Source organism: Diabrotica virgifera, chromosome 3 (assembly GCF_917563875.1).
Source record: "Diabrotica virgifera virgifera chromosome 3, PGI_DIABVI_V3a".
Lineage (NCBI taxonomy): Eukaryota > Metazoa > Arthropoda > Insecta > Coleoptera > Chrysomelidae > Diabrotica > Diabrotica virgifera.
The window spans coordinates 119,779,719-119,794,180 of record NC_065445.1 but is presented as its reverse complement, the minus strand read 5'-3'; the positions used below and the strand labels follow the sequence as shown (position 1 = coordinate 119,794,180).

The 14,462-nt window shown below is 35.2% G+C and overlaps 1 protein-coding gene across 4 annotated transcripts in view; it reads left to right on the top strand.

The window, feature by feature from the left end:
• Positions 1–14,462, top strand: part of LOC126881275 (extracellular sulfatase SULF-1 homolog) — a 505,200-nt gene that overhangs the window by 441,531 nt on the left and 49,207 nt on the right. For all 4 annotated transcript variants that reach the window (XM_050645464.1, XM_050645461.1, XM_050645462.1 and 1 more), the window contains 3 exons: positions 2,566–2,815; positions 9,436–9,671; positions 12,762–13,105. In XM_050645464.1, coding sequence (XP_050501421.1) covers positions 2,566–2,815; positions 9,436–9,671; positions 12,762–13,105 — 830 coding nt within the window. The remainder of the gene's footprint in view (positions 1–2,565; positions 2,816–9,435; positions 9,672–12,761; positions 13,106–14,462) is intronic.

Below are 14,462 nucleotides of genomic sequence, written 5' to 3'. Positions count from 1 at the left end.
CTGCATGTGCCTCAGCTCTGCCTCATATACCTGCAATTCGGGCATAGTAAAACCGACTGCAAGGGAAAAAACAAAACACAGAGCCAACAGCTTACAGTTCTCGGAGTATAAAAAACTGATCCTGGAAAAGCGGGGCCTCAAAAGAGACCCTGCCACAAGGGACGAAGAAAGGGTGGATGAAAGCACTTAGGACCAGGAATCAGACCAAAACCATCTAATATGAAGTTTCTTCAAATAAATGTGGAAAGGGCGAGGACCGCTCACGACGTTGCAGAAACACTTGCACGAAGAGAAAGTTGTGACGTGATCCTCTTTCAGGAGTCCAATGTAAAGTTGGTCTCTCGACAAAGAATCATTAAACAGGAGATCTGATGGGACATGGAAAAACCTATCAGAATGGATCCACGCCACGGAGATTACTTTGCTAAATGACGGTAGAGCACCTACGTTTGTGAGAGATAATAGTGAATTCTTTCTGAACATCTCACTAGTTTCAACGTCACTTCTAAACAGGGTCATAAGCTAGACTGTTTTGGAAGAAGAATCGCTCAGATTACATAAGTATGTGAGTTTTGAAATAACGAGCAAAAGGAAGAAACAGGAAGATAGAAATATCGATCTAAAGAGACTTTTAAATGAGGGGGTTTTTATGAATGCTTTTGGCTTGATTGGTCCGAGATGTGAGGATGTGAACATCGCAGTTGGCTTATGTGAAGTCAAATGGGAGGTATGAAAGGAAACAACCATACTGGTGGAATAAGCGGCATGAATATCTGCGAGGACAAATTGTATTAGAGTAAGAAGGGTACAACAAAATTCAACAATTCAACTCGTATCAGGTATCAGATTAGCTTTAAAGGTAGTAGATTAGATAAAGAATGCCTGATATGAGTTGAACGAGTTGAATTTTGTGATACCCACTGGTCTTATGATGTAGCACTCTAGGGCGCAACAATCTTATACATATGTATAATTTAGAAGTAAAAATTGTCTTCGAGGGCGCCGTTCGTTGCAACTAAGGTATTTATTAAAATAGAATCAGCGGGGATTGATACCTATGAAAGGCGCCTGAATCGCAAAAATGGTCTTCGAGGGCGGCCCGCATCGCATCTAAGCTATTTGATTATCTGATACCTGATACATGTTGACAAGTTGTATTTTGTTCATTGTCTGGCTTCATTATTTAGGATTCTGGGGCGCAACAATCCAGTATGTATACCGTAGTTATGGAGCGCAGAAAAATACACCTGTATAATTTAGGCCAATTGTGGGATGTAACACTCTTTATATCAGATATCAGATAATCAAATAGCTTAGATGCAAGGCGCAGTGACCTCGAAGACCATTTTTACAATTTGGGCGCTTTTTGTAGGTATAAATATCCGCTATTTCTATTATACTAGAAACAGCGGAAATTGATACCTATATGTCTTCGAGGGCGTCGATAAAAATTTTCTTTGAGGGCGCCGCTCGTTGCATCTAAGCTATTTATTAAAATATAATCAGCGAAGATTGATACCTACCAAAGGCGCCTGAATCGAAAAAATTGTCTTCGAGGGCGCCGCTCGTTGCATCCAAGCTATTTTTTTATATAAAAAAAAACAGCGGTTATTGATACCTACAAAAGGCGCCCGAATCGTAAAAATGGTCTTCGAGGGCGCCGTCTGTCGTAGCTAAGCTGTTTTATTATCTGATGTCTGATACAAGATGTCTTTTGTTGTACCGACTGGCTTCATTATGTAGGATTCTCATTACTGAGGCATGTAAAAACATTTTTAGGGGAATGGTAGCTGCATCATCTTTTGTGTAAAGGTTCAAAAAAAAAATTTTCCAGTTTCATTTTTTTTATGGATAGATACTAACGAAGGCAAAAGGCGCACCGGCCCGACGGCCGGTGCCGTCCGGGCATGCCGGGCCTGCTAGCATATATAATATTGAAATTAAAATTCAATTGTAGCCTTAGGCTTTCTTTCTGGTTTTTTTTAGTATCTTGTTTTTTTGATTAATTTTCTCTTATGTTGGATAATAAAAAAGTTAAGGTGAGACGGAGTATAGCAAAAATATTATTACACCGATATTCTTAAAGAAATGAGCTATAACACACTAAAAAAAATACTCAAATCGGACAACAGGTTTAGGAAATACGCTGGCCTGCCGGCAAGGGGTCAGGGAGGGTACGCCGACCCTCCCCCCCCCCAGGATAATTACAGCTTAAGATATTTTTGATAAATTTGGTCAAGATCGAAGGAGATTACAGTTTTTATTTACCTATTAATCTTTTTTTGTATTATATATATATATATATATATATATATATATATATATATATATATATATATATGATTATTAAAATATAAATTTTTCTTGTTGTTTCATTCATTTCTAGAATAGAAAAGCGACTTAAAGATTTTGACGCCCCCTAAATTTTTTTCTCGCGGCGGCCCTGGAAATACGTGACATCAAAAATGTCCTATTTTTAAGGTGGTGCGTTAATTTTGCTGCTTAGTGTACATTCTCTCACTTTTTCTGATACTGTTGTTTATAACCAATTTCTTAACTTTGTAGTACGCCAAGTTATGACCATGCTCCTAACCCAGACAAACAATGGATTTTACAATTTACAAAACATATGCAACCCATCCATCGAGAATTTACTGATCTCTTGATGACTAAACGTCTTCAAACGTTACAATCTGTCGACGCTGCTGTACAAAGAGTCGTCCAGGAGCTTGAGGATATTGGGGAGTTGGACAATACATATATTATATATACCAGTGACCATGGGTATCATTTAGGCCAATTTGGACTAGTTAAGGTGAGTATATCTTATGTAGCATAGGTTTTATTAAGTTTGAATGTACGGCTGCAGCCATTGAATAGTTTACACCCGTACATATGTAGTACCTGATATTCCAAAGTTTTACTTATGCTATCAGCATCATCATCCAGGCTTTTGCATCAAAAGTTGAACATATGCCTCCCCTAATTTCTTCCAGTTCTGTCGGTCTTGGGCTTCCTGCAATCAATTCCCAGCAACCCTTTTGACGTTGTCTGTCCATCGTGTTAGTGGTCTACCTCTCCTTCTCTCTGCCTGTGGTCTACACACTGTAATTTTTTGGGTCCACCTACTGTGCTTCATTCTGGCTACATGGCCCGCCCAATTACACCCCAACCATGCTATACGCTCTATGACATCTGTGACGCCTGTCCTTCTTCAGGTCTCCTCGTTTCTAACCCTGTCTCTAAGAGTCAGTCCAAGTAGTGACTTCCATTTTTCTTTGGGCCACTCTAAGTTTGGTTGCTGTGGCCTAGTTAACGATAGTGATTCGGCGCCGCCGTAAGTCATGACTGGAAGCACACATTGATCGAACGTCTTCTTTTTCGATAATTTGGCATGTTACTCTTGAAAATCCGTTGTCCGATAGAGCTCCATATGCTGCCCATGCTAAGGTGATTCTTCTTTGTAGTTCGGCAGTTTTACAGTCCCTGACAATTCGGATTTCATGCCCTAAGTATTTATATTTATGGACCAATGCTATTTCGTTGAAGTCGACTGCTGGATTTTCGCTTGGTACTAGGTTTGTCATGTATTGCGTCTTTCCAAAATTTATGTTTAAACCAACTTTCTTACAGGTGGCATCTAACTCAGTAAGCATAGTTCTAATCTCGTTTAAGTTGTCTGTTATAAGAACTATGTCGCCTGCGAATCGTAGGTAATGTGTCTCCCTGTCTAATTTCTCTTTTGATTTTTATGGATTTGGTATCTTTGTGTAGTCGGACGGTCATGGTTGCATTACAATATAAACATGTTCGCTATCAGTTTGTATACTGGAGGCGCTTGAAAGATTTAATCCAAGGTCGCATGATCAGTCGATGCAAGCATCGACAGGCCGTTCGAAGCCAGACCTTCTAAGAACTGTTTACACCGTCATTATTTGTGTTTCGCACTTTGGCTGGTGAATTTCGTTAGGCAGTGCTTAAAATTCGGTTTTGTTGAGCGGTGTAAACGTAGGAAAAGTGGTGATATCGGGAGAGGAACGTTTAATAGTGCGTACCGTTCACGTGATCAGTCCATCTTTTCAGCGGCTAGACTATAGTACCGATAATCTATACGACTTTCCTCCAAGGCTCGCATTATGCTGATAATTTCTATCGTATCCAATGCTTTGCGAAACTCTACGAAAGCAAGGACCAATGGTCGTTTGTATTCGATGGATTTTCTATAATCCCTTTTATGCAGCGGAGGTGGTAGTCAGTGTCAAACTTTTTCCTAAAACCTGCTAGTTCTCTAGGTTGTTAAAAAGCTAATTTTGTTTCCAGTCTATTTATTATTATTCTTGTGAATAACTTGTCGAGGTGGTTTAATAGGCTTATGGGTCGGTAATTCTCGAGGTCTGTTGGATCGCCTTTTTTGTGTAATAAAATGGTAAGTGCACTGTGTCATCTTATACGTGTTTCACTTTGGTGCAGACATAAAGTGAACAGTTCTTTTATTTATTTATTTATTTATTTATTTATTTATTAACCATACAGACTAAATGTCTCATTACATGGCTAAAAAAAATATACATTTACAATTCTATATTTTTAAATAGATGACTTTCTAAGTTGTATAAAAATTATACAAATTATCTCATTATCACTTCCAGCATTGTAGAGGCTTGAATATTTTTTACACAGAGAATATGGGCTGTTAATCTTATTGTTAATTATATTGTATATAAACATAATTACCATTAAGTCCCTTCTTTGTCCTAGAGACAATATTTTAAACTCGTTTCTTAAGTGAGCTGACCTAACAGAATTATAATCAGGCCATTTTTTGTGTTTTTTAAAATACAAATACCGAAGAACTTTAATTTGTACGTTTTCTAATTCTTTAAGTGTTAATACATACTCACAAAACCATATTACGCTTGCAAATTCCAATTTAGGTTGCACTAAAGTAAAATAGAGAAATTTTATTGTATTAATGTTTGTAAATGCCATTTTCTGTCTTCTAATAAATCCAAACAATTTGTTTGCCGCTGAGATCGATTGATTTATATGTTTCCCAAACGAAAAAACTTGATTGTATGTTACTCCCAAGTCTTTTACTTCAGTAACCCTAGCCAATCTCTCACCTCCCACAGCGGCGGCTCGTGGGTCAATCTTCAGGGGGGTCATTTTGGTTTGAAAACTTCAAACTGTTGATTTTTTAAAGTATTTAAAAGATCTTTTAGCATTTATATTTTAGATAAAAAATACAGACTTAGATAAAACTCAATACTATTTACCCTAGTTTTCCGAAAATTAAATTTGTCTTTTTTTAGAGTAAATCTTTTAAAAAATATAGGAAAAATGGTATGAACAGGTTATTGACTGATATATAGATAGGAATATTTATAGTATAATAAATTGTAAATTTATTAAAACGAAACTTACTTTAAATATTTTTATATTTTAAGTCAATTCTTCTATCCTTTAGTTCTGCAAAATAGTCTATGACCTTCTCATTGAAATTTGGAATGCTCTTGACAAGCGTTTTCTCGATGCTCAGCATAGACAAGGCACTAAGTCTAGGTTGTCCCATCGTATTACGCAGGAATGTTTTTACTCTTTTTAAAGTAGAAAAACATCTCTCACTTTCCACGGTTGTCATAGGGAGTGTGCACAAAATATTTAATAACTTCACTGCTTCAGAAAATGTTTCAGACAAATTCATGTTAATAAAAAGCTGAAGTATGGCTACTGCACCAGCACTATTGCGAAAATCCTCACGACAATATAAGACTTCAAGTTCCGATTTTAGTTTGGAAATATTCACTGTGGGATAATTAGCCGTCACCATTTTTAAAATATTTTGCGGAAAGTTGGTAGTGTATGCTTCAAATTTCTCTATGTAGAATAACTGTGAAATCATGAGATGATCATTGAAACTAAACCTGTGATTTATTTCAGATATAATAATATCACAAATTTCAAGTGCAGTTCGTCGCTTTGGATCCTCTGCAGTAGTTTTTCTTTTTTTTGCTGTTGATGTGCTTGGTACTTCTGATTCCAAAATAGTATTTCTAATTATTTGGATATTGTTGTTAAAAGACAGGATACAATTTTTGACAGATATAACATCAATGTCTCGCATTTGCAATTGTTTAAACAATATATCAACATGGGGCATTATTTTATGGAAAAAATTTAACCAAAATAAAAAATGCTCATCTTCCAAATGTCTTTTTAAACCAGTTGCTTGATTTATATTGTTACCATCTTGCTCCTCATCAATAATTTCCTCTAAGCAAGATTTTAAATCATCTTTATAAGTGTATACAATTTCAACACATTTTGTATTGAAAGCCCATCGAGTAGGCGCAGCTTTAGGTAGCCTTACTTTAACCACTCTATCCAGAACCATCGTACGTTTTGGAGATCGGCCGAAAAAGGACGAAAATCCGTGTAAATTTGCAAAAAATATTTTTATCGGTTTGTGTTGACTCGCCGCTTTTTGGAGGATAAGATTAAATTGATGGGCATAGCAGTGAATGAAGTGTGCATTTGGGTATATTTCTTTAATTTTTGTTTGTACTCCTCCCAGTTTACCGCTCATGACTGATGCACCATCGTAACTTTGGGCAATCAATTTTTCAGGTGCTTCATTAATTTTTAATAATTGAAGTTCTTCCAATATTACATTAGTTAAATGTTGTGCTGTAGTACCTAGGGGGTTAACAAATTTCCAAAATCTTTCATGTACAATACCAGTTAATACATATCGCAATATGATAATCATCTGCGTTTTATTGGAGCTGTCTGTGGTCTCATCTACTTGAATGGCCACAAAATTTGTCTGGCCAATCTCCTTCATGATATGAGTATGCACAATGGCTAACATTGATTCTAAAATATCGTTCTGAATTGTTTTCGATGTTCCTTTAAATACTGTACTTTTTTCAATGTGTTCTTTAAACATTAAATCCAGTTCAGAAACAAAATCGATAAGGCCCAGAAAAATTCCACGATTATTGGAGCTGTCACTTTCGTCATGACCGCGCAATGCAATTTCGAAAACTCCACAAAATTTTACACAGTCGATTAGTTTGTTTAAAATATACCTATTTTTAGATACCAATTCATTAAAGTCATGCACAGATTTACGATATACACTATCAAGTTGCTGTCTTATGTTAACACGTCCTAAACTTGCGTAACTCATTGATGAATTTATATGAGTAGTTGAAGAGGCATGTTTTGTAATTTTCACTTTTAAATGCTTAATGTCAGTTACTCCATTTTTCGCCCATACAGCGTCATTCGAAAACAGTAAACACGGATAGCAAAAAAATGCATTTCTCACACTGCAGCCACAAATCCAATCACACAAATTGTACATTGATTCTTTAAAATATCTTTGAATGTCCTTACCCCTATCCTTTGTTGTTTGTTTTAAATTCATGTTTGGTTTTGGTCGACCACTTTCTTTTTTCTCAAGCCGCCGTTCATAATTTAGTGTTCCAGCAGATTTTAAGGCAATTATTTCGTCAACAACACTCATCTTGTTTTTGTTACAATCACAAAAAAATCCAACAAAACAAAATAAATTACGCAAATACGCCGCGATCGATATAGACCTGCCGTGAAGTGCGGTCAGCAGACGGTAACTAACTAAACGTGAGGCCGTCGACTCTACTAGAGGTATACGACGGAAAGGTCACTCCCACTCTCGCCCACGAAATTGCTATCTGCCGTCTCTTTTCTATTTTACATGCATTTGTCCATAAGCCATAAGAACTGTATATAGACAATTTAAAATACGGCCCAGCCACGGGCTTGTGTATAGCGCGAGGCGCGACGTTATTATATCTATTATATTTGTTTTGCCAATGCAGACTGCTGAGAGAGAATTTTATATTTCAGAGTGAAGTTTTAGATAAAAGATATTTTTAATAAAATTGGTATTTTTATGAGATTATTTTAGGGGGGTCATTGACCAATTGACCCTAAGGAGGAGCCGCGCTTGACCTCCCATCTCATAATCAAAAATAACTGGTTCTTGTAACCGAGTTATCGTCATAACTTTGCATTTATTAATATTAAACTCTAACTTATTAACTATACTCCATTCGTAAATACTATCAATGTATCTCTGTAACTTAATACAATCACGTACTGACTGAATAATTTTGTACATTTTTAAATCATCTGCAAATAAAAGACACTCAGTATATTTACAAATAGAAGGAAGGTCGTTAATGAATATAATAAAGAGAAGAGGTCCTAAATTTGAACCCTGAGGAACTCCGGAATTGGCGTAAAACTTTCCTGATACATTACCTTTATGTCGAACTATAAAACGTCTGTTTTCCAGATAACTTTTGATGAGTTCAATAAAATTATTAGGCAAGCCATAAGTACTTAACTTTTTTAGTAACACATCATGATTAACGCGGTCAAAAGCTTTTCTAAAATCCGTGTATATCGTATCAAGTTGCAATTTAGTGCTTAATGTGTCAGCAACCTGGTCTGCAAAAATAAATAAATTTGTATTTACTTACTTGTTTAGCACAAAACCGTACTGTTGAGACATTATGTACTTTTCTATATATGAATATAACTTGTTATGTATAATCTGTTCCAAAAGTTTGGCGGGAGCATTATTGCTATAGGTCTGTAGTTTTCAATGTTTTGTAATGTTCCAGATTTCTGTATTGGTGTAGTAACTGCAGTTTTCCAAATTGTAGGAAAGACTTTAGAATTAACTATGCTATTAAAAATATGTACCATCGGTTCAATCAACCACTCACTACAACCTTTTAATATATAAGGTGGAATACCGTCAGTACCCGCCGCTTTCTTTGGCTTTAATTTTTTCTACAGCTTCTTTAAAATCATTGTAATCTATTGATTCAATTGCGAAAAAATCATTATGCAAGTAAGAACTATTACCAAAATCTAAATTATAAGTCGCTTTATGTTCTTTAAAAGTCTGTCTCCTCCAATCTGTAAGGCTTCTATAACGATATTGTTTTCTCCCGGAGCTTTATTTCTTTTTCCTGAATCTTCTAGTTGCTGATCATGGTTTTTGTATAGTTCTGTATAGAACTCTTCTACTACTCTTAGTAATTCATCTCTGTTGGTAATGATATTTCCATCTTTATATCTTATTTGAGGCTCTTGTTATCTTTAATTGTTTGTTGAATTTGTTCAATTTTATGTTTTCGGTTGTCCTTTCTAATAGATTTTTGTATTATTTTACTCATCTCTCTAAGTTCATGGTTTGCATTTTTCTCCTCTCTTCCATCAATGCGTGTAGTTAAAGACTTATTCCTGTGTTATGTGATGTCTTTTGGCAGGGTATCCTCTGGATTTCTTCTATAGCCTCTATTATAACGTCATTAACTTACGCTATAAACAAGGTAAAATATACAAGAGATATATAATAATAATTTATTTTTGTAGGGTAAGAGTTTTCCCTTCGAGTTCGACGTCAGAGTTCCGTTCCTCGTCAGAGGTCCTGGAGTTGAACCGGGAACAGTCGTCAACGATATCGTTCTCAATATAGATTTAGCTCCAACGTTTTTAGACATGGCTGGAGTGGAACCTCCTCCACACATGGATGGACGATCAGTATTACCTCTGTTCCATAATGCCAAAAGGAAGAAATTTAAGTGGCCTGACACTTTCCTAATAGAGAGGTAAATATATTTTTATGCAATTAAAATAATAGAAGGATGAAAAGGTCTTGTGATGTTTTTGATATGTGATTCCAAAGCGTTAATGATATTTTAAATCGACGTTTTTAATATAAAATACTCCATTAAAATGTTACATTTTTTAAGCCGTAGCTTGCATTTGTTAGAGGAGTCAATTTTATTTCTTTAATATGTAGGGGGGATCAGTATAAGCTTAAGTTCAAGTTTTTGGGGTCGCCATCCTTGTCCCCCGGCCGCCATCTAGGAAATAGTGTGCAAAGGGGTTTCGCGCTATATCTCGTAAACTACCAACCCTACGGAAAATCTAATTAAACATAAAATGTAGCAAATTAAATTTTCTACAATTTTACTTCTATTACTTTTTATCGTCAAGTGACCAACAAAAAAGATATAAACAAAAATATGTAAAAAAATTTTAACAAGATTCCTTTTGGAGGTTATAACTTTTTTTCAGTTCATTTTAAAATAAAATAACATTACAGCAATTTTGTAGAGGGTTTTTCAGCGAACAATTTCCACTATAAATTTGTTTAATTCTATTTATTTATATAGGTTTTACAGCGCTCCAAACTTGACCAGATTCTCGAATGCTCATATGGATATAATAAAAACAAAAGTTAGGCTTACTTTTCTATCTATATTTATTTTTTATTCATACAATTTATTACGATTTTATCATTCCTATGCTATTATTAATCTGTTTTTGACCTTTCTCCCCACTATAAAACTTATAACCCTAAGCATATATAAAAACGGCCCAAGAAGTTGTTTGAGGACAAATTCGCCGGTTCAGAAGAAGAATGACGCAACCGCATATTGCAAAATCCTTAATAAGAGCAAAAAACGAATTTTTGTTATCAAAATCATAAAGTATGATCAAAATTAGCCATTCACCACACCGTGGTCAGGATCTCGAAACATAAGCGTTTTTTGGGGTGTGCCGCTTGTTTATGAAGCAACATAACTTTTTTCCTATTGTATATTTTGACTTAAAGTTTTCCCAAAAACTTCTTTATGAATTATATTTTATTGTTGTGTTGGTTAAAATTATAAACTAAAAAATTTGTCACTCAACTTTTTTAAGTAAACATGAAACTAACGAAATATGATGACAAAATGTTTAAAAACTAACAACTCTTTTTTAATGTGTTTAAATATTTAGGACAAATCTCATTGTTATCTACATACAGTGGAACCCCGTTAACTCGGATTAATTGGGACCGCGGCCGATCCGGGTTATCGAAAATCCGGGTTAGCCGGAGAAAATGGTAAAAATTAATAAAATATGGTATGCTTACAGATAAACTCCGTTATAATTGTCACACAGACACTGGTAAACCACGTTCGCATTCCACACAAAACCACACATACAAAGCGTCGTCAAAAGTCTCATTCTTAGCTTTATTAGCTTTGCACCGATTAAACTGTCTTTTATCATTTTGAAAAAAAAAATTCTTCGATTTTAGTTCTATTTTTCTTCCAATCCGATACTGTAGATGTACCGACACCATAATATAATGCTGCAAGATTCACCTTTATCAATTCTACTTAATGCTTCTAGTTTCTTTTCCATTGTCACTACAACATTTTTACGTTTTGTTGCCCTTATAGACAAAAGACACGCAAACACAAAATCTGAATAAATTTACCAACGATTACAAAACGGAAGCGAACTAATACGACTTTACTACACACAATACCGTCTCTGATGTTATGTTATTTAATAACAGTGATGACTAAGACCATTGTTAAAAAAAGAATTTTAATAGTCTTTTCTAAACAATGCTAACACAGACAGTTTCAAAAAAATAAAGGATAATACAGGTGCCTGTTGTTTTCGACAATGAATGTGGTGTACCATTACCATGAGTAATTTTTACTATGGTATATTTAGTTCAATCCGGTTCCATTATCTCTCAAATATTATATTACATAGAGTTGGTACAAAACCTCGTGAACCTTGAAAATGCGTATGTATAACCGAAATAAAATGAAGCCAAAAACATACGACTATTTTATTTGCTGCGAATTGCGCGACAGGGTCCCATCTGCACCCTGATATTTTCAGTAATGTCGGATTCATCAATCGTTTCGTTCGTATATTGACGTCACCAAATGAATGAATTAGGTTCACGAGATTTTGTAACAGCAATACATTTTTATTGTTGAAATGTTTGTCTGATAAAAATCGGTCCGGGTTAGCCGGAGTTCCGGGTTATCGGGGGCCGACTTATCGGGGTTCCACTGTACTTCAGAGATTAAATAGTAAAATTTTCAAAAGAAAATATTTACAGCGACCAAAGATACAGCGAGGTAAATTTGAAAAATCATCAAAATTGATTTTTGGCATTTTTGTATAAAATTTGATTTTTGAACATGTTCCACTAAATCTACATAAAAATAAACTTCATATTCGGATTCAGCGACCTCGAAAACATAAAAATAGACCAAAATTGGTCCTTCATCTTAAATTTGATTTTCGTGGTCGGCATAACGATTGCTGCCACTCGACTAATATATAGATAGAAAAGTATTTTTTTTATTGTATTCCTATGAGAATTCGAGAATCCGGTCAAGATTGGAGCGCTGTAAAACCTAGATAATAAATAAAATTAAACAACTTTATAGCGAAAATTGTTCATTGAAAAGTCCTCTACAAAATCGCTATGATGTTATTTTATTGTAAAATGAACGGAAAAAAAGTTATACCCTCCAAAAGGAAACGTCTTACAAAATTTTCTCATATTTTTATTTATAACTTTTTTGTTGGTCAATTGACGATAAATAGTAAGAGATATACAATTGTGGAAAATTAAATTTGCTACATTTTATGTTTAATTAAATTTTCTGTAGGATTGCTAGTTTAGAAGATAGAGCGCGAAAGCCCTTTGCACCACTTTTCTAATATGGCGGCCGGGGGACAAGGGTGGCGACCCCAAAAACTTGAACTTAAGCTTCTACTGAACCCCCTACACATTAAAAAAATAAAATTGACTCCTCTAGGAAATGCAACCTAAATGTAACATTTTAATGGACTAAAATACTTCTAATTAATTCTTTTCATATGTATAGTTCTGGAAGAAGGGAAGTGCCGCATTCGGAAAGAAACAAGCATCGAAATACTCCAACTCCGACATCTTTCAATATTACATCAGACACGCCACTGACTACTAGTTTCCCGGATTATAATTATTCAGACTTGTCTTCAACTGTTCAAAACATGGCCAGTGTACAAACTACGGAATCGCAGCGAATATTTGAATCATCAGAAGACGCATCATCGTTGATTTCTGATATAGATGATGATGATGGTATAGATGAAGATGGTGTTGAAAATTCTACAGAAGAAGAAGTAGATCTAGAAGAGCAGACAAATTTGGATAATGTAGAACTGGCACTTTCACGAATGGATGATGGTATGTAATTTAATGCTTTTTATTATATTATTTAGACCATAACACTTTAATGGTGTAACAGATAAGCGATTAGATGTAGTTATTAGGGTGTATATTTAGTTAAATAATGTAACATCAGATATTGCTGTAGCTTAGAAATTAACCAAAAGTAATAGAAGTAGGTTTGTGTAAAATTGATTATTATGCATTATCATTTCTTTGGTTGATGTGGATTGTTATTGATGTAGATCACACATCATAAATGTCCAAGGAACACCACTATTATTTCACTTTTTCAATAAAAACTTTTTTATGTGCTACCATGTACTACAAAGACTGGAGGTCGTCGTCAAGGTCGTCTGTGTGTCCTTAGAAAATATCCACATTACTACATGTTATGTGAAAATAACCGATAAATAACATGAAGCTAACCTGCATATCAGACACTCCCATGTCACGTCTTAGAAATCGTGGATTCAGATTAAAGTTGGCACAACAACATGTGCATTGAGGCTCACAAGAATGAAGTTCTGTTCTATTTAAAATGCAGCTAGGATTTTTTTTTAATCCTGATTCAAGAAGAGTGAGAGTTTGGAGAGGACCTGGTAGACAACCATTTCATCACTTAATATCCTTCTATTTTTCATTAAAACACAATCATAAAAAGTCTTCTTATTCTTATACTTGTTGTAGATCTGTCGATCTGTTAATTCCGACGTTGAAGTATTTTTAGAAAGGTAGACTGACAGCTATCTCTCCATCGTTTTGGTGGTCTCCCCGATGGACACTTGCCAGCTGATATTCCTTCTAGCGCAATTCTTGGTAGTCTGTGCTCCTCCATTCTTTTTACATGACTGAACCATCCTCTTCGTCTTTGCCTACTCCATCTTACTACATTTTGCACGCCACATTGTTCCCTGATGATGTTGTTTCGTATTCTATCCCTTCTTGTCTTCCCTGCAATTGCTCTTAGTGTCTTCATTTCGGCTGTTCGTAGCATGCTTTTGGTTTTATTGGTGTCTTGTGTTGATTCAATAACCATACGTCGTAACAGATCCGATGCAAGTTTTATAAATTCTAACTTTGCTGTCCATTTTCATATGTGGGTTATTCCAGACCACATCTCTCAAACATCCGGACAAACTTACTTTACTTTATCGTGTCAGGACATGCCATTCATAAAATTTCGGCCCAGTATCGGGTTACGTCGGTTCCATTTTTGTTGGCGAGGCACAAATCTTCCGAGGGTAATGAGGACAGTTTCTGCATGTAAGAAGATGTTCCATGTCTTTCTCCACAGCCACAGTTCACACCATCTTGGTCTATTTTCACCCATTTTACCAGGTTTGATTTTACTGGAGAAACCCTCGTTCTTACC